The 25548-nt window shown below is 36.8% G+C and overlaps 1 protein-coding gene across 5 annotated transcripts in view; it reads right to left on the bottom strand.

Moving 5' to 3' along the window:
- The window catches only part of SMYD3 (SET and MYND domain containing 3), a 360402-nt gene that overhangs the window by 60562 nt on the left and 274292 nt on the right, over positions 1–25548 (bottom strand). For all 5 annotated transcript variants that reach the window (XR_006183097.1, XR_006183096.1, XM_042895284.1 and 2 more), the window contains 3 exons: positions 13643–13710; positions 12186–12288; positions 4335–4445 (listed from right to left, as the gene is read on the bottom strand). Coding sequence is in view for 3 of the 5 variants with exons in the window: in XM_042895284.1 (XP_042751218.1) it covers positions 4335–4445; positions 12186–12288; positions 13643–13710 (282 nt within the window). In the remaining 2 variants the exon portion in view is untranslated. The remainder of the gene's footprint in view (positions 1–4334; positions 4446–12185; positions 12289–13642; positions 13711–25548) is intronic.

Here is a 25548-nt window from a genome sequence, read left to right on the forward strand (position 1 = left end):
AATCTCCTGTAAATCCTTGGCTGAAAAGGTGAACAATAATCTGGCTCATGACTCTGAAAAAAAACATCCTCCTTTTAGAATAGTTGTCATCAGTATAATCCCATCTTTAATTATAATTAATGTAAGGGGCTTTTATGTGCCAGGAGTTCAGCTTTTAGGAAGTAATACACTTCAGAATTACAGTGGAGATTGTTCTAAAAATGTCTAGAGTAAATAATAATAATGTATAAATACGTCAGAGATACAATGAAGACATTACAGCAGCAAAATCTTGAAATATCAAGAGCCAGCAAACATTCTGAGAGTGACTTAAAAAGAAGTCTTCTTTCTCCCTCTCTAAGTTACTGAATTGTTTTTCATTTCAGCTCACAATTAATTAAAAATATTGGATAGATTCGCAGTTAGTACTTTTTAATGGGGCAGTAGCTGTACTGTAAAAAGAATCACCTCAATCTTAACCTGTTTACACTGGTTTGTTAACCAGTGGTTTTCTTCCCACATTAAATCGGTAGCCAGGCCACTTGACCAGTTGCTGAAATAAAATGGCTAGCATTATGGTATGATGTTCTAGAATTAAAGTGAAGCCGACACTGGGATCCAGGCATCAAAAATTATTTGAGATCCACAGCTAAAGCTAGTCGCCACTGTTCACCTTCCATGTTTTCTCATCCTTGATGACAGCTATGAACCTGGATTTGCTTATGGCTGTCCTGGTGGTGAGACAGCCAAACAGAAAAATGCTCAGCAAGCAGAGACTCACCACGAATTCCTTTGAAGAGCAGTGACCAAAGAAGAATACTAGCTCATACAATACACAGTGCCAGGCCATTTGCACAGACATGGTCCTCTCCACTTGTCCTAGCACCATGTGTCTGCGTACACTGGGTGAGTCATTGTGTCTCAACAGCAGTTGAGTAGGGTCCCTGTGATTGGGATATGGACAAGTATACTTGAAAATGCAGACTTCGACATATAACAGTCTGAGATACAAACAATTGTGCAAAAGAACTGTAACTGGGAAACAAATAGAGACAAGAGCTACACTGTATAAAGCCTCCATACCATAAAGACAAAGTGACTATGAATGTCGAAGCCACTGATGGTGTCAGAGGGAATTTTGCTATTTTATATAGCTATTGCATAAAATATTACATGTATCCACATTAAACTAAAAAAAAACTGGAAACTGGAAAAAGCCCTGGTAGAATCACATAAACTAGAACAGCAATGGAGCACCTTGGTACGCTACTCTTCTTTGTATACATAGTTAAACTGAAGTAAAGAAGTACTATGCAACCACCATCCCAGTTTAATCAATTTTAGCTCAAATAACAGTGAAGCAGCAGCTACATTGGCTATATTATAAATGTATCTAAAGTAGCAACCAGAGACAAATATTTGAAGTGTAACCTATGTAGCTGAAACTGCACTCCTGCCATCTAGAACTACAGAGACATGTAATCATAAGATTCTTGTTTTTGTGGAGTAATGTAATCCATCTCATCTAACTTTATCTGTTTAAAGAGTGGGTTTTTGCTCTAAGATTTTGCTTAACCTCTCAAACCCATTCCAGTACATGCCTATTGCAAGACAGCAAGAATGATTTACTTGTCTTTTCTTTGGATATGGAGAAGAACTCTTTAGAAAACATACCAGAAGAGATGCTGCAAAGTATCTTGAAAAATAAGCATAAATAAGCAGATGTGTAAGCATGTACAACTATATATAAGCTTTACATGCTCTTTAATAGATATTTCCCCCAGGATTCTTGAGACCACTTTTAAGTAATTATAAAAGATGTAGAAAAAAAGGTACAATGAAAAGGATTTGACTTTACTGTAAATAAATCTGTGCATCTCAAGAGTGATTTGTCAGCTTCCACTGGTCTCTAGTAAAAACTCAGCAGCTGGCAGAGATACTCCGCAAGACTAGGACTTGGGAGCAGCAAGAAAATACAATCTAAGTGTTAAAATTGGAAATGTAGTGAGTTTTGATAAGTACAACTGGAGAAGGGAAGAGGGAGAAGAAAAAAGAAAAGAGGAAAAAAGAAGAAAGCCAAACAAGAACTTGAAGGTACGAGGCATTTCCAGGCAAACTAGAACTTGCATTGTTACCCATAATGAAGATTTATGAACTGGATTGCTGTTTAACTAAGCCCATTGCATTAACCATGCAATGTTGTAATACAGAAATTTACTATTAGCTGATTATTACTTATTGAATAACAATATTAAAGCTTCCATCCTAAATCACACAGAGCTTCAGCCATTGCCTGCTTTGTTGACTAAAAGTTTGCCTTTAAAATTTTTTTCCAAGGTCCTGTAAATTTTGGCCAGTACCAGGGGTATTTCAGAAGTGATGCTATTGAAAAGTTTTAGGTATGTCAATCCAGCTATTCTGTAATGTCAAAAACCAGAATTTCCCAAAAATTCTCTCTTTCATTGTACCTACAATGCTGCATGTCTCCATGTTACCAATTTAGACATGAAAAATGTTACAACAGTAACATTTCTGTTGCAAAGAAAAAAAATGCAGTACTATGAAGATTGCTGGAGATTATACCTAATTATCCTGTATTGAAATGAAGGACAAAGAGGACGTCCTCTTAGACATCAACAGTGTTGAGATGACATTCTTAGCTCTTCAGAGATGTCTTTACATGGTAACAATGAGGAAAGTTAAAAGAATTTCAGAATGCAATCAGAAGGATCTTTCCCTCACAGGGAATTTTCCCAAAAGATAAAAAAGATATATCTATTGAAGATGAATTCAAAACACATTTAAAAAACATTCAAAGAGAAAAAAAAAACTTAATTTTAACTTATTTATGAGGTTATTACTTTTCTAAATGTGCATATATATAACATCAATACAGTATTGGTAGATGTGGTATATTGAGTATTAGTGACTGCAAGTGTACTCCAATCTGTGGATCTTATTCCTTAAAACATTTGACATACTGAATGGTCTTTACTTCACTTGTCTCCCCTTCCACAGACTGTTAAGTGATCCATAAAAACTCTTTAGCATGTTTATGTTTCTTAATCATCACTACATCTGCATTGGGATGCCATTCCCCAGAGCTAATCATTTCATGGCAGGCACTTGAATGAGCATCTTTAAATAGAGTTTTTTTCTTCTCTTCATTCTATCCAAATAGCATTGCAGCAATCTTTGTTAGGCACAAAATGCCAGCAACTTTGCACACAGACAGGAAGTCATTTAGTACTATGTCATATACCTGAAACTTTTCTGTTATTTCTTTTCTGAACTGCTTATCTATGATTCAAATGATACCTTACGCATTTAACGAGCATACTCTGACTTCAACAAAATTACACAGCTGTCCTGCCCCAAACACTTTTAAAATGCTGTTGCTGGACTAATTTTTAATCTTTTAGCCATACAGCGATTACTTCATGAATCAAACCATGCTCCTCAGAATCATAATTTCACTAAAATCTTCCACATTTGACCTACTGTGAACACACAAAGCTGTGGCATGTGACTTTCCAAAAATATTCATTTCTGAAAATTAGAACGAGTGTATCTATAACTAGAGAGACAAAGTGGACGAATTGCTATGAATAAATTCTACAGCCTCATTTTACATATTCCATTTGATCTCACCTCAGGCTTGCAGCCAGACTTATTCTGCTTGAGCTGTCTAAATATGAAGCAAACCAAAAAGGATTAAATAAGGCCAGCTTGAACCCTAATGGGTTCAATTACGTCCTATTGAACAAAATTTTATCTACAACAGCATCTGCTCCAAGAACTTCCAAAAGAGAGCATAAAAGCTATGAGTAGTTCTACAAGGAGATTCACCACCATGGGTGTCACTTAGCTCTGACATTTGCTAAATGTATGTGGTAATTCTTGAAAATTTACTGTGTTTGTCAGAATTTAACATTATTATGAAGATAAGCAGAGCCTTCCTCTAACATTAGGCAATTTCTGTTCCAATATATTTTTTTTTAATAGACAAAAAATCAACCTTTCCTTTTAGCTGAAAATCATACCAACTCATTTTCAGAGTTCCTTGAATTTCAAAATAATTGAACCACACCTTAGAACTGAAAGCAGTTCCTAGCTTTGTGGACAGTGCCCAGTTTAACAAGAAATTCTGATCATGTGGTCAGTATTTCCTGCTTTCCTTCATGGCTGTTATTGCGTGGCAACATAAACATAACTAAGGTCAGGGGTTACTTCCTTCTGTATACTGGTGATTCAATTAATAGCAAAATATAAGTATCACATAAAGGTAGGGAAGGTGCTGAATGCCCCTGGAAAATTCTGCTGCACTGGAAAAGAGATTTCTTTGCTCAACCTACCTTTTCTTGATCTTGGCAGAGACAACAGTCACATTCAAAGCAATACTGGCGCTTCAGCTGTTTCTGTCGTTCACTGGTGGGCATCAGTGATTCAATATAGCTGACGGTGAGCTGTGTGCAGCAGATACAGAAACCAAGTTGGTATGTTTTACAGAAATTTTACGTGTAGCTAAAGTAACATTTTTGACACCATCTTTTCTTATAGAAAAAAAAGACAACTTTTACAAATATAAATTCAATGGTTCAATGGAACACTTTTTCACGTTTCCAGATTAATAATGTTTGAAATTTTTAATCCTGGAAAAAAAAAAAATCATCCTTATTCCAGATTTTCATCCAACCTTGGAGGAAAAAAAAAAAAAAGAAAAAAAGAATGGAATTTCAGCAACCGAAATCTCTGTGCATGAAATCTAATTTTTTTGTCTAGCTCTAAAGTTGAAGTGTGCATGTAACATCTGTGTTATACAAGATCTGATTATCTCAAAAAAATGTATTGGAAACAGTCACTTTCTTGCAAATATATGTTTTATGCTATACACGAGCCTGCGCTAAGCTTCTCTTACGTCATCCCTGTCTCCAATCCCTCTGTGATGTTTCTTTCATGACAAAAAAGCCAGAAAAGTATTGCAGTCAAAATTGTTGAAACTATTGAAAAGAAAATGTATTAAAATGAAAAATAGAATAAAATGCTTAAATTTGTGCTATTTTAAACTCCTTGTGCTCCATAACATGTTCCAGTGAATTACAGAGAACACTTGTTTGTTGACTTTGACATCTGCCAGAAGGAATTTTTCAAGGCTAACCATCTGTAGAGTTCTTCAAATGTTTAAAGTGCTGTGTGGGCACAAACTAATGATAAGGGAACGAATATAAAGAAATAACAGCCCATCTCAGACCAGCATTCAGAAATAAATGCTACAGAGTGATTACACTGTACACCTAACCCAACATGCTTTGAAACACTCCAGAGAGGTCAGAGCTAAAAAATCAGGTCATATTATTTCATCCTGAGCCTACCCACTTCAACTAATTGGGAGAATTTTCACATGGTTCTCAGTTTAACCATGAGAGTCCACTCAAAGTACTCACAGGAAAACCTGACCAATTTCTACTAATCACTATGAAATCCACTGTAAGAACCTGCATTTTTCAAATTAGCGAGTACTCTAATTAAACAAGCAATTAGCAAGCAACTAAAATAATGCATGCATTTCTGTTTCATTTATTATTACAATGCACTCTGATTACTTATTGAAGGAGGACTGTATTAAAACAAGATTACTGAGATAGTCAAGTCAAGCACTTAAAACAACCATAAGCAGAAAACCTGTGTAAAAAATATACGGTAATGTAATTGAAGATTGACAGTGTAGTTTATTAAAGAGACAAATTAAGTTCCACACATTATCAGAAGTCAGAAAGTTTAAGAATTTTGTTCAATTTTGCTTTCTAAATAATGTTCTGCCAAAGCTTGTTCACTTCTCAGCTGAGAGAAGAGTTGTTTCATGCTGCAGGTGGAAAGCAGAACAGTCTGTACTAATCCTTTACACAGAAACAGTGGGCTTCCTCTTGATCTCTCTGTGGGGCATGGGTGGAAATTGCTTTGCCTATTTCTTTTCCACTCTTCTCTGCCAAGTTTGATCTCTTCTGTCCCATTCTCTCCAATCTCTTCTTCTTTTCATTCTCTCTTCTCTGCCCTTGGACACAAGCATTGTTCTCCAGTCTTATTCTTCATACCTAGAAATCTAAGCTTGGCTTCCAGCCCACGGTTCTAGCTCCTTACATAGCTCTTATTGGTACAAATGACTGCTTTAAGTCATCCAGTCAGTCTCAGATGTGCCCTTCTCCTTTCCCTGCATGCATCCTACACATTTTCCTCACATTTAATCACTGTTACTATGCCAAATTCACAATCCTTGTTCCCCTACTCTGGTCTTTTAAGCAACTTCAGTGAACCAATGATGATATGTTTTCATTTCTTCCTCTAGAGGGTCCTCCTCTGAATCCCCCTTGGTGTGGTAAGAAAGACCAGTCTCTTCTTTCTTACAAAGCAGTTTCCAGTCAAGCTGTAGGCCTAACCTCATCCTTCAACCATTCCAAGCCCAACTGTTCTCTCCCAGCATAAGCCCCTGATCTTCATGCTTTCTTGCAATTCACAATTGGTTTCCCTCAAAATCGTTTTCCATAATGGCTCATTGTCTCTTATCCACTTTGCACAAATATCATTGGTTCTGATCTATGCCCTATGGGGCTGGGATTAGGTGGCATACAGAAGAAAAAAAAAAAAGAAGCATTTAATCAACATCAGTCACAGTGTAAGATCAGAAATCTTCTGGGAAAAAAAATCATGTGAGATTAGTGTATTTTTTGCTTCAGGGAGTGGCTTAAACACTTTAGTTACTGCTGATGCCATTATTAGGCAGAGTTCAGTTTTAATGCTGCACAGCAAACCCACAGCTAGCATCAGACATGTTGTATCTTCAACCTCAAGGCTTCAAGGCTTCATCATTTCTCCCTTTCTATTTCTGAATCTTTTTTTTTTTTCTTTTTTCTTTTTTTTTTTTTCTCTTGCCATGTGTGTTGCAGAAAGTTGGAAAGCAGCAACAAGTCTGAAACCAGTAATTTCTTTTCTCAAAGGCTACTGAAGAAAAGAAGATATGAACCACTTGACAATCTGCTCTGGATTAGAACATCTGACTAGGCAGGAGGAGGAGGACAAAAAGCTTCATCACATTGATATCTTATTTCAACAATTTAATTATTTAGGACTTCTCTTGCCATTAGAAGCCTAAGTCCAAATTCCCACTCCTGCCATAAGTGAAAAGAATGTTTATAGCTGGTGAGTGGAAAAATGCAGTTAGAATATTTAAAAACATGACCAACCTAACGGTGGCTAAATCTATACTAATCATTTAACTGTTCAAACATAAAAATTCTGTATTCAGGTCTCATTCCTACACTTGCTTAAATTTTGGATCTCTTCATTAGATACAAGCTTTTTCATTTAACTTGTACATATTTATGATACGCGCCCATTTATCAAAGGTTGCCTTATTGGTATTTGCATGTGGAATTTGTGGCATTAATTAAAACATTATTTCAGCAGACCAAAGCTTGCCTCTTTATTGAAGTGATTATGAAGTATGTAGTAAGTCTTTTTCCCCAAGCTGAAGAATACATATTAAATTGCATTTATGAAAGCAGGGAATTGCTTAACAGCCTTAAGATGTATTGACTCTCAAGACCTTCTCTTTCGAAATGCAATACCATCTAAGCCATACTTCTTGCTTCAACAGAGAAATTCTTTAACCATGGGTATGGTGGATAGTTCCTCATGTTCCTCATGCGAAATTACATGAACAAGACTTTCCAGTACTACCATGCAGTGGACTTAATTTATGGCGTCTTTTTTGTTGTTGTTTTTGTTTCATATAAGCCACAGAATTTTTAGACCGAGGATTCTGTAAGAATTTAAACTCCATTATAATGAATGCAAATGGCAGGGGAAAAAGAAGTAAGTCATCTTGGTTTTGCAATGAGTCTCAGGGTCTTAAGGTTGTGTAGAACCATCTGTTCTTAAGACAGAGTTACGTAGGTCATGAGGAGGCTGTGATTTTTCTGTTTTGGCATTTATGATCAACATGAGTTGAATTCCAGGAAAATCTTATACATCTCCGTTGAAAATCCATCAAGAATATATTTACTGCTGGTCATAGGAAATTACAAATTTTATTTAGTACGCATTTAAAAATTAAGAGGACTGTATATTATGTGGCTTTCAACAGAAAATACACAAATTTGCTCATACTGAACTCTGAAGTAGACATGAAGCCACGCACACATTTTGGAGCAGAACTCAACATCATCTCATACATCCTGTCTCTCGAGTATGACTAATTGATTGGAGCTACGCACCAAACTAACCATGGCTATGCAACTTCTGATCGGAGAGTAGGCAAAGTGAATTAACAAAAAAATTGATAAAAATTACTTGTGGAAGCCAATGGGAACACAGTGTGTTTTTGTTTAAAACAGTAACTTTCTGTCTTCAAAAAGCATGCATTTTAATAGAACCATAGTACGAAATCTGAACAATATACCCAATGATAAATCTGAACTTCTGTCTTGCAAAGTAAAATCTAAGGAACAGACAATTCTCCATCTTCCCAGCTCTCTGTATTTATGATGATCCCTGAAGCACATTTTGCTTTCTTAAAGCTTTAGCTCTGAAAACCAAGTGATTATACATGAATAACATATTTAAATTCCTATAAAAACTAATAGTTATGACTCGCACTTTCTTAGTGCTTCAGGTAGTACTGGTAACACTGTCTTTGCCACAAAAGAGGACCAAAGAGGCTAGAATTTCTGCATGTGATTTTAGAAATGATTGGTTTTCCAAATACACATCATCAGATTTAGCACCTTTATTCCACAGGGATTCAGGCCAAAATTTTCTTCTGCCTTATGAGTCCTAATTTCCTATTGCCTATTTTTTGGCCCTAAATAAATTTGAAATCCCACACATAAATCAAATTAAAACCCATGAAATGCTACATGTCCTCCTGTGAAAAACATGCAAGGCCAACATCTGCACAGACACAAGACTAAAACAAGAAAACTTCCATCAGGAAATTATTATTTTTTCAGGTTCTTATGGTCTTGCATACATTTTATCAGTGGTGATCAGTATAATTACTGTTTACAGCATGAACCCTCTAAAGTATGACTGAGGCATAAATCTGATTCCAAAATAAGTCTGCAACACACCACAGCAGACACATTCAGTATAATACCATGTATCCTACTGGTGCACAATTAAAGTAACATCTCCTGAGCTTTCTTTATAATTGTGAGATGACCACAACAACCAGTTGCCTCAAGTTACTCTGTCTCTGATTTCCCTGCGATTATAGGTGATTAACAACTGATAAATATGAGTAAATTGTTGTAGCGTTCTTTTACAGAAAGAACTAAAACACACAAAAACATTTTTGACTTTTCACTGCCATAGTGAATACATCATATTCCAGAGTTTGATACCTTTCTGGCAAGTGCTCAGAAGCCCTATCAAGTTTGCCCTCTATGAATAGTAATGCCCGAGTGCTCTTCTAATCTCATGCTGACTTGCTACTAAGCTTCTTATTTCTAATGAATCTTAGTGATTATTCACTTTCTACTAATCATTATGGGATCTCATTCTAAATCTTTATGCTTGAACAGCATCAGGCAAGTTTTCTACTGCTCATAATTACTTGAGATTTCTTGTTGACTTGACACAACGTTGATCATACCATCTCAGAACTTTTGACATTATACAGTATAATACCATAGACAATATAATCTACAGGTTCCAACAAGATTCATCCTAGAGTTCTCATGGAATTGGCTGACGTAATTGCCAAGACACTCTCAACAATATCTGAAAAGTCATGGCAGATAGGTGAAACCCTGGTGACTGGAAAAATGCAATGTTGGGTCCATTTTAAAGAATAGTAGAAAGGATGACCCAGGGAACTACCAACCTGTCACCCTCACTTCAGTGCTAGGGAACATCACAAAGCGAATCCTCCTGGAAGCTATGCTAAGGCACATGGAAGGCAGGGAATTGATATGGGATAATCAGCATGGCTTCACTAAGGGCAGGTCCTGCCTGACCAACCTAGTAGCCTTCTATGATGATGTAACTGGGTCAATGGACAAGGGAAGAGCCACTGATACCATCTATTTGGACTTCAATAAGGCCTTTGACACAGTCCCCCACAACATCCTTCTCTCCAAATTGGAAAGGTATGGATTTGATGGGTGGACTGTTCAATGGATATGAAACTGGTTGCCCTGGAGCATGTCCAGAGAAGGAAAACGAAACTGGTGAGGGGTCCGGAGCTCAAGTCCTATGAGGTGTGGCTGAGGGAGCTGGGATTGTTCAGTCTGGAGAAGAGGAGGCTCAGGGGAGACCTCATTGTGCTCTGCAACCTCCTGAAGGGAGGTTGTAGTGAAGAGGCAACGAGGAGGACATGGGGTAATGGCCGCAAGTTGCACCAGAGGAGGTTCAGGTTAGACATGAGGAAAAACTTTTTCTCTCAGAGAGTGGTCAGGCACTGGAATGGCTGCCCAGAGAGGTGGTGGAGTCGCCGTCCCTGGCAGTGTTCAAGAGGTGTCTGGATGAGGAGCTACGAGATCTGATTTAGTTTGTGGTAGCAATGGTAATGAGAAGACAGTAGGACTAGATGATCTTACAGGTCATTTCCAACCTTGTGATTCTATGATTCTATGATTCTAATTATATTGTTTTATATGATATTATTATACACACTGTCTTATATGTCCATTAAAACAAGCTTTTCTTTAAGAACCAAAACTAGAAGCCATTAAAGTATCAAAGAAAACAGAACTTAAGCTTTCCAGAAAATTCTGACTTTCTGAAGCAAAGTTTCTTAGAAAACATGATATCCTCAAGGAGTAATCATTTTGAAGTCCATATTCACACAACTATCCATCCAATTCACTGCTAAGAAATTAGTTCAAACTGTTCTACTTTATCATTTATATTTATTTCCTTGATTACCTTACAAATGACTTATAATTTGCACCATAACTACTTCACCACTGATTTTGACCTGGAGACTTCTGTGCTTTAGAGATCCATAAAAGTCTAAAATTTGTGTCACAGAGTCACTGCTGGAAAAATAGACTCGTACATAAAAATAAGAATGTAGAGCTCTAATGATTAACACACTTATACCCTGGGAAGACACTACAGTCTGCTTGTATTTTTAAATAAATAACCCATCTTTGTGAATCAAGAAGTCAAGATAAATGAACAGTGTGTATAAGTACATATAACTCGACTTGAATAAGAATGCCAGACAATAATGGCTACACTTACTGGCTCCACAGAAGCATACTGCATCCTATAAGATTTCTCGTCAGAAAAATTAAACATGCAAAAGCTTTGGTGTTGGTTCTCCTCAGCATTTTGCCTAACCATATATTTTACCATTTACAGATTCTGAATGTAGAAAAAGGATGCATTAAAAAAAAAAAAGCACAACAACAATTTAAAGGGAGGAAGAGATACTGCTCCTGAATTATAATGTGTATGCCCTTGATCTTCCTAGACATTGAATTACTGATGTGAACCGTATTTACACGAGGTCATGATTATGAAATAACCAAGAGCTAGAACTGCACAGGTCATTGTTACATACCAAATTACTTATGCATTTCTCTTCGCAGATTTTACTAAGCAAATTCTGCACTGTGTTTCTCTGACAGACATTTACATCTAAATGCTTACCTAGCTACAAATGAATTGTTTTCAAAATAAATACGAATGCTGTCTTAAAAACAAAGCTGTGAATAATTTAGAATCTGAAATCTCTTATGAGTGATATTTTGAAGTCTTTCCTAGTGAAAGGACAAAAAACCAAACCTGGCATTGCTACTTTCACTACCAATTAAGGGTTTACTACTATAGCATAGCTGCAGCCTGACAAATGCTTATTGTTGCAGCGACTTGGTGAACACTGCATTCCACTCAGAAATATTCTAAGTGTTTCCATCAGGGTAAAGACATTCAAACACAAACAAAATGAAGTGCCCAGAGGAGGAAAGGAGGAACAAGAATTTATCAAGACCGCTAGTGATTTATGGGAAGTAATGATTAAGGGGCCCAGGCAGTGTGAAGAGATGATTCTATTAATCATTTTCTCCCTGATAGCTACGTGCTAAAAATTGGCATCAATATATCATCAAAATATTAAGCTGGTGGCCCTGCAGTCTGGAATTTATTTAGGGAGATGTCATTGTTGCAGGTGTTTGTGATGGAAGGGAGGACAAGTTAATTACCTCTTCGCCAATCTGGATCTCTCGGATGGAGCGAAGTAAAAGCTGGTATCCTTCAAAAATGATCACACAGTTTGGGTCACAGCTGTGATTCAGCAAAGACATGCTGTGAGGGGTTGTAGAGCAAGAGAAAGAAAAAATCTTTAGTACACTGTCATTACTGTGGACATAATTTAGAAGTATATAATATAATAACTATATTGCATCTTACATATCAAGCAATTAAGTTATCATTTATTATTATTATTATTATTAGTTATTAATAAATAAAATCCTTTGAAGATGGGCTGCTCATGCTTATGGGAGAAAAAATATCACTTAGCTATGTCTGTCTTCAAGTAGAAGCCATGCCTGAATTTGCTCTCTTTAAAATCTGCATGGGAGGAAGAGGATGGAAGAACATTTGCCTAGGATTTGGGAACTACAGATTTAAATTCATAATTTTCCCAGCTCAGAGTGATTTGAAGTAGCAAAATTAAAGCTGCTTTGAATTGAACTGGGAAAAAATCTTTTTTTGCAGGGCACCATCAAAGAACACAGCTACCTTTGCCAGTCAGGGGCTTTTTTCAATGGAAAGAAAACTTTTAACTAATAATAATGCTCCAGAATACTGTTCCATTTTTCCCAAAGTACATGAAAAAATTTATTTCCATTCTACTCTGAAATCAGATGACTGTCCTGTGTTTTTCATAATATTAATTTCCCTGTCCTCATAGCAGTCTTTCCCTTATCTTTCTTTATCACAAAGCAGGCCTCAAGATTGTGTCCTCAGTCAAATTGCGTATGTATGGCATTAGTAGGAAAAGAAACAACAGCAACAGGCCCCTTTAGATCCTGACAATACAATTCAACCCTATATTCACACAAATAAATTATTAGAGTAAGATAAAACGTTCAATTATTCATGTTCAACATTGACAGGTACTGTAACAAAATTCTATGAACGCATACCATTACCTGGTACATCTTTCTTAACTAATGCAAACAAGAATTCAAATATCATCTTTCAAGGGGTTTACCTTTTTACCTTTCTTTCTTAGTTATAGTAATTTACTAATAAACATACTCATTTTTTTTTTCTTTTAATTGACAAATTAGAAGGCTCCTGGTTGTAAAATATTTATCCTTCAAAGCAACACAGAACATAATTTCTTTCAAATTTTTAGGAAGCCTTAGTCACACATTTCTAATGTTAGCATTTATTCTTACTTAAGAATGACTACAATCCCCATAAAAATAGAGACACATCCTATTTAGCCTGCTTTAACTCTGTAATCAGAACTCCTAAGAATGCTTTCAATTTGATGACTGTTTTTTATTCTTTTCTAATTTATTTGCATTTCCCAGTTTCTTGTTTGAACATGTTACCTGCTACTTTGATGGTGCTTATAGCAACCTAGGAAAAGAGGAAAAAAAAACCTAACAGATTTTGCCTGTGAATGAAACAGTGTCCATGGTACCTGGGATATAGGCCAACACCAACATCCTGCATCTCTCCATTACTGATGGTGAAACAGTTACAGGTCACCTGAAAAAACAAGGGAAAAAATCCAGGATTACCAGATTCACTTGGAAACCCCATACTCAAGTGAAAAAAACTTTCAAAATAAAATGAAGGGGCAACTGGTAATTGGATGGGAAATGAGTCCAACACTAGCGCTCTTTCATTTAGGAGTAATCACATCTGGGACACACTCTCCTGTAAAACTGCAGTCAATTAAAAGCAGAAATAATAGTATCCTGCAAAAATGTGGGGTTAAACACATGCAGAGGCCTTACTTTCCTGTCCAGAGGGAAAAAAAATACCCTACACAGAGAGTGAGAAGCTCAGCCCAGAGACTACGGAGCAGATGACAGTGACAGCAGATGAAAAGAAGTGGCTGCTTCCATGCTGATGTTCTCCTGATGCCAGGCTGTCACAGACATTATAATGAGTGCTACTGGAGCCCAACAAATATAGCTGGGTCAGTTTTAAGGTAGACAGCAGCCTTGACTGTTGGCAATGTGATAAAGGCAAAAATACATATAAAAATGGTACAATTGCCCATTTTTTTGCTCTCTGGATATTTTGGTTTGCATATACAAGATCACATAAAATAATTTTGAAACTATAATTAAAGATAAATATAAACTTTCACCTCAAATATTCCACTAGATATTGCATTCTTCCCTCTCACTCATACAAAATTAAAGTAGCTTTACAAAACAGTAGAAAAGAATGAAAGAATAAAAGTTCTGTGCAAGGAGATAAACTCCAAAATATCAAACAGGATAGTGATGTTCAACTCTAAGAAAGATCAGCAATTTGTGAATGATTAGCTACTATCACTTTCATGGGTCTAAGCAGAAACCAGAACAAACTCCTAATGGACCTTTAATATATCAGATTGCTTTTCTGGGGGCAAAACAGATTTATTTTTTTTACTGTTGTTTATTTATATTTTTGATTATTTGTTGGTCAGTTATCAATGATACACTCATATAATACTTAATGCAGAAAAAGACTGCACGATACTTGCATATACAAGAGGAGTCTCAGGTCTGTTCTATATAGCATTAGATTATTAATGGCATTTATTCTCTTTAGAACTAAAAGATAAGTTAGAGTATGATTTGGCAGTTCTAAAAATGAGATCTGAAAGTTGCAGTTTTATCCATAGAGTAATTGCACAGAACATTAAATGCACACCTCTATTTCAAAGAGGTGCACTGAACAACTTAATAGTACATATTGTCTTACAGAATTGACAAATTATTATTTATGAGAGCATTAACCATAAGGTAAGAATGAAATCCTCTTTCAAGATTTCTCATAAATTCTGACAGCAACATTAATTCAAATAAAAGTATATGCAGTAGAGTTTATGTTATTTTAAATGGTTAGACAATTCTATGATTAGTCTATTGTTTATGTAACCCATTCAAATGTTCCAGTTAAATTACCAAATACATCTTAATTATTTCTTTCTAACTGGCACTGGATACAAAGTATCAGACAACTTCAGTACAAAGATTAGACCATTTCAAGTGGTAATTACACTAGCTCTAAAAATATTGACTTGATTTAGGTATTTATTGAAAAAATAACACCTTCCAGGTAAAAGAGAAAGAATGCCAGCTTATGTGGACCTTAGCTCTCTCTAATGGGTTGTGAAGTAGCAGAGGTCAGACATTTCTTAGAAGTAAATGAATCTCTCTTCCTTGCAAATCTCCTATTATTACCATAAAACTGTTTATATTTAACAATAAGGAATTTTTATCACTGTAGAGTTATAGAGACAATTTCATCATTTTCTAGTAAAGGTATGTACTCTACTATCTGTGTGAAAAGTTTAACACACAGAAGTCACAACATTTTTACTTCTTGCTTTCTATAGGGCATACTTAAAGAAAAACGTGAAATGAACGGATGCTTTGAGATTCAGATACCAAGAGTGTCTTTTCAATAGTAGCTTTCTGTGAGGCACTTATCCTGTTTCATATGTTTTCATGGTATGCAGTTGCATCTCAATATCCTAATAAATTAGTGGATATCATCTAATTTCTAATTATTTATGGTTTCCAATATGCAACTGGGAGTCAGAAGCATTCAGAGTCACATCCAAAGAGGTATGAAGGTACCTAAACACAGGCAGAAGTCTAACTGCTCCTATGAATTTTAGGCTACATGATTTTGCTCATAGTCTGACCAGATTAGCTTCCTAACAGACAATCTTTCCCCACTGTTAATTTCAGGTATGGAAAAAAATTAGCTAGTGATGCCCATGCAAAATGTAATACAGATGCTGTTCTTTGTTATGGTTGCTCTGTCTGCAAGTGGAGAGAGAGGATGAGACATAGTGGTGATAAATAATATCACCTATGACACGAGAAATTCTGATATACTGACAGTCCACCACTGACAGTTTGCAAATGGTAACAGACATAATAAACAAAATGTCTATCATAGTTCATCAACTGAGGGTGGGGATGTTGTTTTCCTTTTAGATTTGTTACAAAGTTTCTAAAAATCTTCTGAATATCCCCTACATTTCTGTTCACATACACTTTTAAGAGGTTTCCAATCTCCCGAAGTTAAAAATGAATCCTGCCAAGGGGACTGCTGGAGTTCCAGTCCACCAGAGGAGTTAAGGCCATAGGCAGTGCCTTGCATGGAACAAGAGCAAGAAGGAATTTCTGTTACACAAGACCTGAAGAAAAATCCATTTTCCTAGATTCCTGGGGGTCAGTGTTGCTCAGACAGATGAACTGCATTATTCTACACTGCTCAGAAGAGCAGTGGAGAAGAGCACAGGTGCACTGCCTGTTCCAAGATAAGGTGAAGAAATCAGTTATGGATCAAAACCTGTTGTGCCTGAAAGTTAATTGACTCTATTTCCAAGGGGGGAAAAAAAAAATGAAAATAAAAATCAAGCAAACAATGCCTTTCTCATGTGTATTTCTATCAGGTTTCATGGTCATCTTAACAGACGCGTCTTAGTCCCAGTACAATGATCTTCAAGGTTCTGATTCTCTGTGAACCCAGATTTAAAAATAAGGAAGAATAAACAATTCAGGGCAATCTGCTGCTTGAAGATATGATTTCTTCCCTACAGACACATGGCCTTTGTCATCTTAACTCCTGCAGCATCATTTATCTCTGTTATTTAATTTGTGTTGTAGTTCAACTTGTCCTTTTTGATTCCTCTAAACATTCTTTTCTGTACAGTGCCATAGCACTGTAAGTACATATCCACACATAGAGACAGAACAGAGTGTTCAGAGTTTGTCATGCCCACAAATAAGGAAAAATGTTCACATGCTTCAGAACTTCAAAGCTGAAAAGTCAAATTCCTCTGTCACTTCTAAATTTTCTGAAATAACACATTTCCCAGCATGAGAATTGAGGGAAAATTCTCACAGCAGATTCACAGACTTTTCAAGTCTCCACAGGGCAACATGTTTTTAGGTCTCTCCTGGAGTTCTCAAGGCTTCACATCACAGACTGATTGGCCATACAATTCAATGACAACTTAAAATATCATTCCCTCAGTTTGCACTGTGGCAATAAATCTTGCCAGTTTATTTAAAAGGAACTGCTATGACAAACAACAAACAATACCACATATACTGGTGGATTTAAATAAAAGGATTTGCTCTTTTAAGAGACTGCGCATGCTTTAGAGAGGCATTCTGTACTCATAAGGTAACCCAGGAAGAAGACAATTTTTCCCAAACTAGCAAAGACACAGGGTAGTCCAACTGGCTACTATTCCCAAATATACTTAATCAGCAGCAAATGAAAATTGCTTCAATTTGTTACGTTCTATTTCTTCTCTGAATGGAATATGAGAACTCTGTAACTTACTTCAAAGGAGGTCTCTGTTCTCAGGGCATCTGGAGCTACTGTCTGAGCAATCCCTGTGCCAAACCCACAGTCCAGCAGAGAGACATGAAGATTTATTCTGGTGTTTCCATTTGACAGAGTATGAAGGATTCAGTTTGGCAACATATTCCACTACGTTTGTGTTCATTATTAGGCCTATCCCAATCTGAAGCTCTCCTGCTGACTGTGGGTGACCAGGGCCCCAGTACAGTCTTCATTAATATCACTTTACACTACATCTTCGTACTTGGGTTAAACAAAGCAGACTCAGATCTGATAGCATGACCATCTAGATTTGGAATTTCAGAACTAAGAACATGGAAAATTAGAAATTAGTATTGGTTAATGCCTGCTGCACAAATCAAATTACAAATATCAGGACTAATAATCAATCATTTTGTCTCCACAGGTTTCCATACATTACTAGAACATAGTGAGATAGTTCTTATAATATACGCAAGTAACCTGCACAAGAAGAATTAATAAAGGGTACTTTGCACAAATTTGGTCAGTATCATCTTCAGCTTTGCTGCACAATGAATCCACCTCTGTAAATGGTGTGTCAAAGCTAGTATAGTCTAACCTACCACCAGGAAGGAAGCCATAACTTCTTTCCCTAATTCATGAACCCAATGTAATGTAAATTAAAATTACAAAAAGCCCAAGTTCACGGATTAGTAAATTTCTCATTTACATGAAAGCTGTCTGGATATTCCTGACCATTGGCAAATATTTAAGAAACGGTGTTTTAACCAGTTGTCACACTGTGACATTCATTATTCTCAGGAGACTCAAACATTAGTCAGGTAGAAGGATTGGACAGTAAATGCAAGGGACACAATAACTCAAATGACAAGCCCCAGAGACCTCCTAGAACCACCATCCCCCACTGTAGCTCTGTACTGATATCTTCCCCATTTGAGGATGAACAAATACCAGGCACAGATGGCTGACAGATCTCAGATCTCCTAATGACTGTATTTGGCACACAGAGTGCTAGAGAAACAGTACCAAACACTGCAACATGGCTCAACAGCAAATGCATGGCATGCCACAGTAATGACAGACCAGTTAAGCTTGTTTTTGATGTCTTTCATTCAGCTGCTCATAGCCAAAGTCCATGGCACCCAGACAGGCACAGAACTCCCTTGCTCTGAAACTTCAGCTGTGTCCAGCAGACAGGGTACTGGAGAGGATGAGAGACATTAGAAAGGCTTCCAGAACACTTTATCTTATTTAGATTTTCAGACTAAGGAAATGGGACAAGTAGTTAACTGTTTGTGACACATGCTTAGAATCCAAATTTTCCTGTAAGACTATGAAATTCAGAGAAGTTATGCTTCTTTTACGTCAGGATGGAATTTGCAATTATTTCATTTTTCTTTAAAAACAATACCTTTTTACCTCTTGTAGCAAATCATTAAGGTTTTGGTTGAATTTGAGATGACTACATCAGAGCTACTAAGGGCAAAGATGTGTATTTCCACCTGTTTTCTTAGTTTTTCAACTTAAGTCTTTCTCCTCATCAACTGTCAAAATATCAGCTCTTGTTGCTGTTGTTGTCCTAGCACATAAAAGTTCCTGATGAGCACGCAGAACACCAATTTCCCTTGCAGAAGGATGTCACCACCTACAAGCAGGTAGATGAGATAAATTTGTCCTGACATTAACAAATGATTTAATGCAAGAGTGCTTCAGGCATCCCTTTTTAGAACTCAGCTAAATGGTGCAATTTCAATTGGAATGGAATGAAAATAGGTCATGGCAAATTACCTTCTCTCTTCTTACCCGACACATACTTCTCCAATCTTCAAATAAAAACATTTAGCTAGCTAGCTAAATATATTTGACTACTAAGAATTTCAAAGGTATCATTAGTAAGATAAATGTTATGTTTGCTATGGGCGCGTTTTTTTTTTTTTGTTTTTTTTTTTTTGTAGAGCGTGTAGAAGATGCAGTTAGTAACTCAAGAAATGAAGATTGAGCCTGAAACATGGAAAAACATTGCACCTTTTGGGTAAAATTAAGTAACTTGAAGCACTGTAGAATTTCGATTAAAAATTTTGTGTTCTCTGTCCCGTCTTTTCACAAATCTCTATTCTGAAAACAATCAGCAATCTCATGTTCCTTTTGTTGAAATTCTACCTTTCACTCACCTCTGCAAATATTACTATTTCTTGAGAAAAAAACCAAGGTTTTGCTGACCACACTCTTACAGTTTTCAAACTATTGCTTTTCTTTCTGGAGGTGTTTGATGAGCAAGGCCTTCAATTATATTTCTATCTTAAAGTTCATTAACCAAAAGTTCATTTGATCTGTTGAGCTTGGTGGATTTTTGCCTCTATTTCCTCTTGCAGTCTTCATCTATTTTGCAAATAATGTATTTTGAACTGGGAAAAAAAGAAGTGGGAAGAAGATAAAGCCTGGGGATAAAGCTTTTCATATAATTTCTTTAAAATTACTTGCAACAGGAAATTTCTGAAGGCACAAAAGCTTGAGAATTCTTTAAGAGGGAGAAAATTCAAAATGAGAAGAAAACCAAATTAAAACCTCTCTTCCAAAATGCAACCACATAAAATTAAATATTTAAATTCTTTTAAAACATTTTAAAAAAACACATATATTTAAAATTTGATTTTTTTTTTTCCCAAAAAGGGCAATAAATAAATGAATCCATTTAGAAATGTAGTAAGCACTTTTTTAAGAAATTCCCACAATTTTTTTGAATTCTTCTTTACTTCTTCACCATGAACATTTTAACCAGATCTATTTCCACTTTGCTACTTCGGTTAGACGTCAAAACAGACACAAACTGGGGAGTTTTAGAATTGATTTTTTTTATTTTATTTTATTTTATTTTTTAAATCAGGGTGAAAAATGCATGAAAGTAACTAACAATTTACAGTGCCACTATATGGCTCTGTAAACTTGTATGTGTCCACGGTCACAGTAAGTAAGGCTTACTACAACTTGCTCTGTTTCATATTAAGCAAATGAAATCTCAGTTTTATGCAAAGTTTGGATACCTAGGCCCAAAAGAATACTCATATAACTGCCAGTTCATTCAGTTCCTTCCATTATCCTTCCATGCTTTCCCAACAGGTTAGAAACTACTTTTGTGTTGACGTACAGTTCTATAAAATGGAGTACTGCTGTTATTAGAATCATAGAATTACTCAGGTTGGAAGGGACCTCAAGGATCATCAAGTCCAACCACAGCCTAACCATGGTACCCTAACTCTAGCAATCCTCTGCTAAATCATATCTCCAAGCACCACATCGAAACAGCTCTTAAACCCATCTAGGGACGGTGACTCAACCACCTCCCTGGGGAGCCTATTCCAATGTTTAACCACCCTTTCTGTAAAGAAGTGTTTCCTAATGTCCAATCTAAACTTACCTTGGCACAACTTGAGGCCATTTCCCCTCGTCTTGTCACCTGTCACCAGCTAGAAGAGACCTACCCTGCTCTCACTGTAAGCACCTTTCAGGTACTGGAAGAGAGTAATAATGTCTCCCCTCAGCCGCCTCTTCCCCAGACTAAACAGCCCCAGCTCCCTCAGCCTCTCCTCGTAGGGTGTTTTTTCCAAGCCCTTCACAAGCCTCGTTGCCCTTCTCTGGACCTGCTCCAGTACCTCCACGTCCTTTCTGTACTGAGGTGCCCAAAACTGAACACAGTACTCGAGGTGAGGTGTCACCAATGCAGAGTACAGAGGCAGGATGACTTCCCTAGTCCTGCTCACCACACCATTCCTGAAATAAGCCAGGATGCCATTGGCCTTCTTGGCCACCAGGGCACACTGCTGGCTCATATTCAGCCGACCAAGGTCCCTTTCCACCAGGCAGCTTTCCAGCCACACCTCCCCAAGCCTGTAGTGTTGCCTGGGGTTGTTGTGACCAAAATGCAGGATCTGACACTTGGCCCTATTGAAATTCATGCCGTTAACCTTGGCCAATGGATCCAGTCTGTCTAGGTCCCTCTGCAGCGCCCTTCTCCCCTCTAGCAGATCAACACTCCCTCCCACTTGGTGTCATCTGCAAACTTGCTGAGAGTGCATTCAATCCCCTCATCAAGATCATCAATGAAGATGTTAAACAGAAGCGGCCCCAGTACTGAGCCTTGGGGCACAATGCTCATAACCAGCTGCCAACTAGATCCAACTCTATTGACAACGACTCTTAGGGCCTGGCCATCCAGCCAGTGCTTCACCCAGCGGAGCTGGGCCAGCTTCTCCACGAGAATGTTATGGGGGACAGTGTCAATGGCCTTACTGAAGTCCAGATAGACCACATCGACAGCCTGACCCTCATCCACTAAGCAGGTCACCTTGTCACAGAATGAAATCAGGTTTGTCAGACAGGATCTACCATTCGTAAACCCATACTGACGGGGCCTGATCCCCTGGTTGACCTTTAATTGGTCCATGATGGTTCCTGAGATTATTTGTTCCATAACCTTCCTGGGTATGGAGGTGATACTGACAGGCTTGTAGCTACCAGAAAACTTACCAAACATACCAAAACATAAATATATACATAATTTACTTTGCAACCTAGTCCTACCTATCAAAGTATTAATATTACTTCTTTTAAAAACTGGTTGGCTAGATATAACTCTATGTAAACTCATCTCTGTCAGATACCTAGGCTCTTTTTCCTGACTAAAGACTTACAAATCAAGTACATAAGGCAATTGCAAATATCTTCCTTCCAGATAGCTAGCAGATCAATCATCTGCTGAGAACGGCATTTTGAATTACACAAAAAACAATAATTTTAAAATTGTATAAGCTGCTCATGAAATCCTGAAGTAGAATTTCATAAAACACTTGCAACATTTGTAACTTTGCTAGCAATTTATTAGTAAAAAATTAGTAAATTCTCCCTGCAAAATGCTAGTAAGCTCGATCTTACTAATTTCTTCCAAAAAGTATGTATGAATGGGTTATCATATATAGTGAATTGATGATAACATACCACAGAAGGTGTTCTGCATGAGACAGGCTAGAGTTGCCTGTGGCCAGTGAAAAGGCCTTGAGTGCCAAATTATATTGATTGAATGTATTTAGACCAGGTGGCAATGAGAAGTTTAACAGGACAAAAAAAAACTGAAACAAAACGCTCACTATGTTCTTAACCCTGAAATGATGAAATACCCAGCTGATTGCCTTAGTCAGACATTTTCTGGGGGGAAAAAAAGGTAACTGCCTGTTAGAGATTATTTTAAGAAATCCAGGCACTCAAGAGATGGTTAAATCCAGACCACAGTTCCAGAGATCTATCTGATTGAAAGGCAAGACTGATTGCACTCTGAGTGTGTGTGCTGGCATAGAAACCGTATCAGAGACTAGCAGGATACAGAAAGGCAGAAAATGTAAGTCAAACTCAATTTCCTTCTTGGGTCAAAAGAGAGTACTGTTACATTTAAGGTAAAGATTTAATGCATACACAGCAAATTAAAACTCATGTAGTAACACAAAGGCCTGCATATCTGAAGTACTCATCATTCAAAGTATTCACAGGTTTTCATAGGACACATGAACTCTTTGTTAGTATATAAAAAAAATCAATTCCACAAGGGTTTCCAGACAGACTTTTTGTTGTATTTATCTTACAACGCTATTCTGTTGGGCTATTTCAAACACAGCTCTACTCAGGAAACAGTTTAAATAATTTAATTTTTGGAATTCCACAACACTGGACATGTTTAGTCTCAACAGAGGACATACGCTTCTAGTTACTGTGAGGATAGCTTTCATGCTTATGCCACCAGTTTCCTCATTCCCATAATAATGTTAGTCCAGCATTCTTGGACAATTCTATGTGATGATAAAATATAGGCAGCCAATGACATTTAGCATTACTGAAGACAATTTGCTAGCACTGTGTGCTACATGTGACCATATTGGGAAGTGACAGAGAGTAAGCCAGGAAAAAAATGCATTACTTCTTTGGACCTGAGAGTGAATTTGACACCAAGGATCTAATCCAGACCAACAGAGAGCTTCTTTTCCTATTAGTTGGCCAGGGCAGGGGATTTTGCTTAAAGAAGCTCTAGATGCTAAAATCTCTTCCATTCAGAAATACCTGGATAACTGCTACAGAGCAAGGGCTACAGAGGAAGCTCCATTTCACATTTTCTTTGGGGCCATTTGTTCCTTTTGAAAGTACTGGGAGAAGATAACTCTTCAATTTCCCCAACGGGAAGAACCATGGCCATATTTTGGGTGAACAAGACTTGAAATACTCACAATATCTGTGCCCCAAAAACTAGTAGGAGGAAATATCTATGTCCAATTCATCTGGACTCCTTATTAGAAATGCTACTGCTTCAACAGAAGAGAAAAAACCTCCAATATACTATTCTACCTATATCTGAATACTATAGATTTTTCCTTTAAAACAGCATTTTTTTCTTTACTGTATCAAATTAGTACTGCAGATTTTCTGCACTGTTACTATATGCTATTACTAGCTGGGAAGAAAGATAACACTTGAAAACAGCATTAAGCTACATTCATTAAAGTAGTAATTAGATTAAAGAAATTATAATGACTTACTGCAAAATAAGCTTATACATTAAGTTCAAACACAGAACTCGTAGTCAGTGTGACATCAAACAATGAGCTGATTAATGGCAAAATAGTTACACATACAGTAACTTATAACAGCAGCACTTGCAGAAGGAAAAATGCCACAGTCCGATACATAATTTCTACATAATGAACTCATAGTAACTTCAACTGGTGAGAAAATGATCTACATTTCTACTTCCAGATAGAGAGATGCTGCTTGAAATGCACAACCAGTTGCCTGCTTCCCAGGAATGCAAGGTCAACTTGAAATTTACTGGAAGACATTTAACTGGCAAAAAATTAGTTTTTCAGAAGTCCTTAGGGTTTTAGGTACACTGGGAATTAGCAATTTTCAGGACCTGACCAGACAAAACTGTAAGCAACCTGCTCTGAATTCAGTGTTGGCCCATCTTTAAGCAGGACATAATGAGTTGACACCCCCAGATTCCTTCCAACCTGTAACTCCATCTCCACTGACTTCTCACACATTCATATTTCAGGCTCTTTGTATGTAAACATAAATATCATATCTATCTAATTTAAAGAAATGTATGGTCTTCATTAGAACATTAAAAGCCCAATTTAGAAGGAAAAAATGGAAGCAGTTTATTTACCCTTACTGATTTACCGTTTTCTGTGAGTTTTTCTTCATAAAGTTTGTAACTAAACAATCCGTTGGTAGAGAATATTTCTTCTTGGGAAAATCAAAAAATAGAAGGTATCAGGAAACTTTCAGATTGTCTATGGTTTCTGCAAGTTCAAAGTTCTTACCTATATTCACAATAGTATCAGCCAACAATTTATTTACTGATTTTCTATTGCTCCTGGCATCCTTCTTTTGGCAGGCTATGCATCACAGTGCAATGAAAGCTGAAAACCATCCCAGCATGTCTTTCTTTTGGTTCTTGGAAATCAGCTAGAGAACAATAATTTTGAAGTACAAAGCAAGAGTACAAATAACAGATAGAAAGATACCTGAAAGTAATGTGCAAATACAAACTATGTTCCCGTAATTCAAAGAAATAACATGAGATTCTAATTCACTTGCTACCCAATGTGATATGCATGAGTACTTGAAACAATAAAACTTAAATTAGGCTTTGTAAATAATAACAGTGATGCTGAAAAAAGACTTTCCACCTCTACATTTACATTAATTGCTCTTTCACTCTAAAGAGGGAAAAGAAAAAAAAATATTTAATTTTGAAGCGTCTTTACCACATGCCTTTGAAATAGAGTATTAAAGGAAGGTTAGATAAACACTATGTTGAGCTCATCATTCAAATGCTTGTGGGTAGCTAACTAAAGTTCACAGACCTGTATGTAATTGCTGTCTACAGGAAATACTTATGCCAAAGAGAATTTTCTCCTCACTCCTTCACCTTTGCCCTTCCACAAACTCACTAGCAAAAAAGCATTTCATCTC

The sequence above is a fragment of the Lagopus leucura genome, unplaced genomic scaffold, assembly GCF_019238085.1.
Source record: "Lagopus leucura isolate 7727_CA_CO unplaced genomic scaffold, USGS_WTPT01 Super-Scaffold_73, whole genome shotgun sequence".
NCBI classification, from domain to species: domain Eukaryota; kingdom Metazoa; phylum Chordata; class Aves; order Galliformes; family Phasianidae; genus Lagopus; species Lagopus leucura.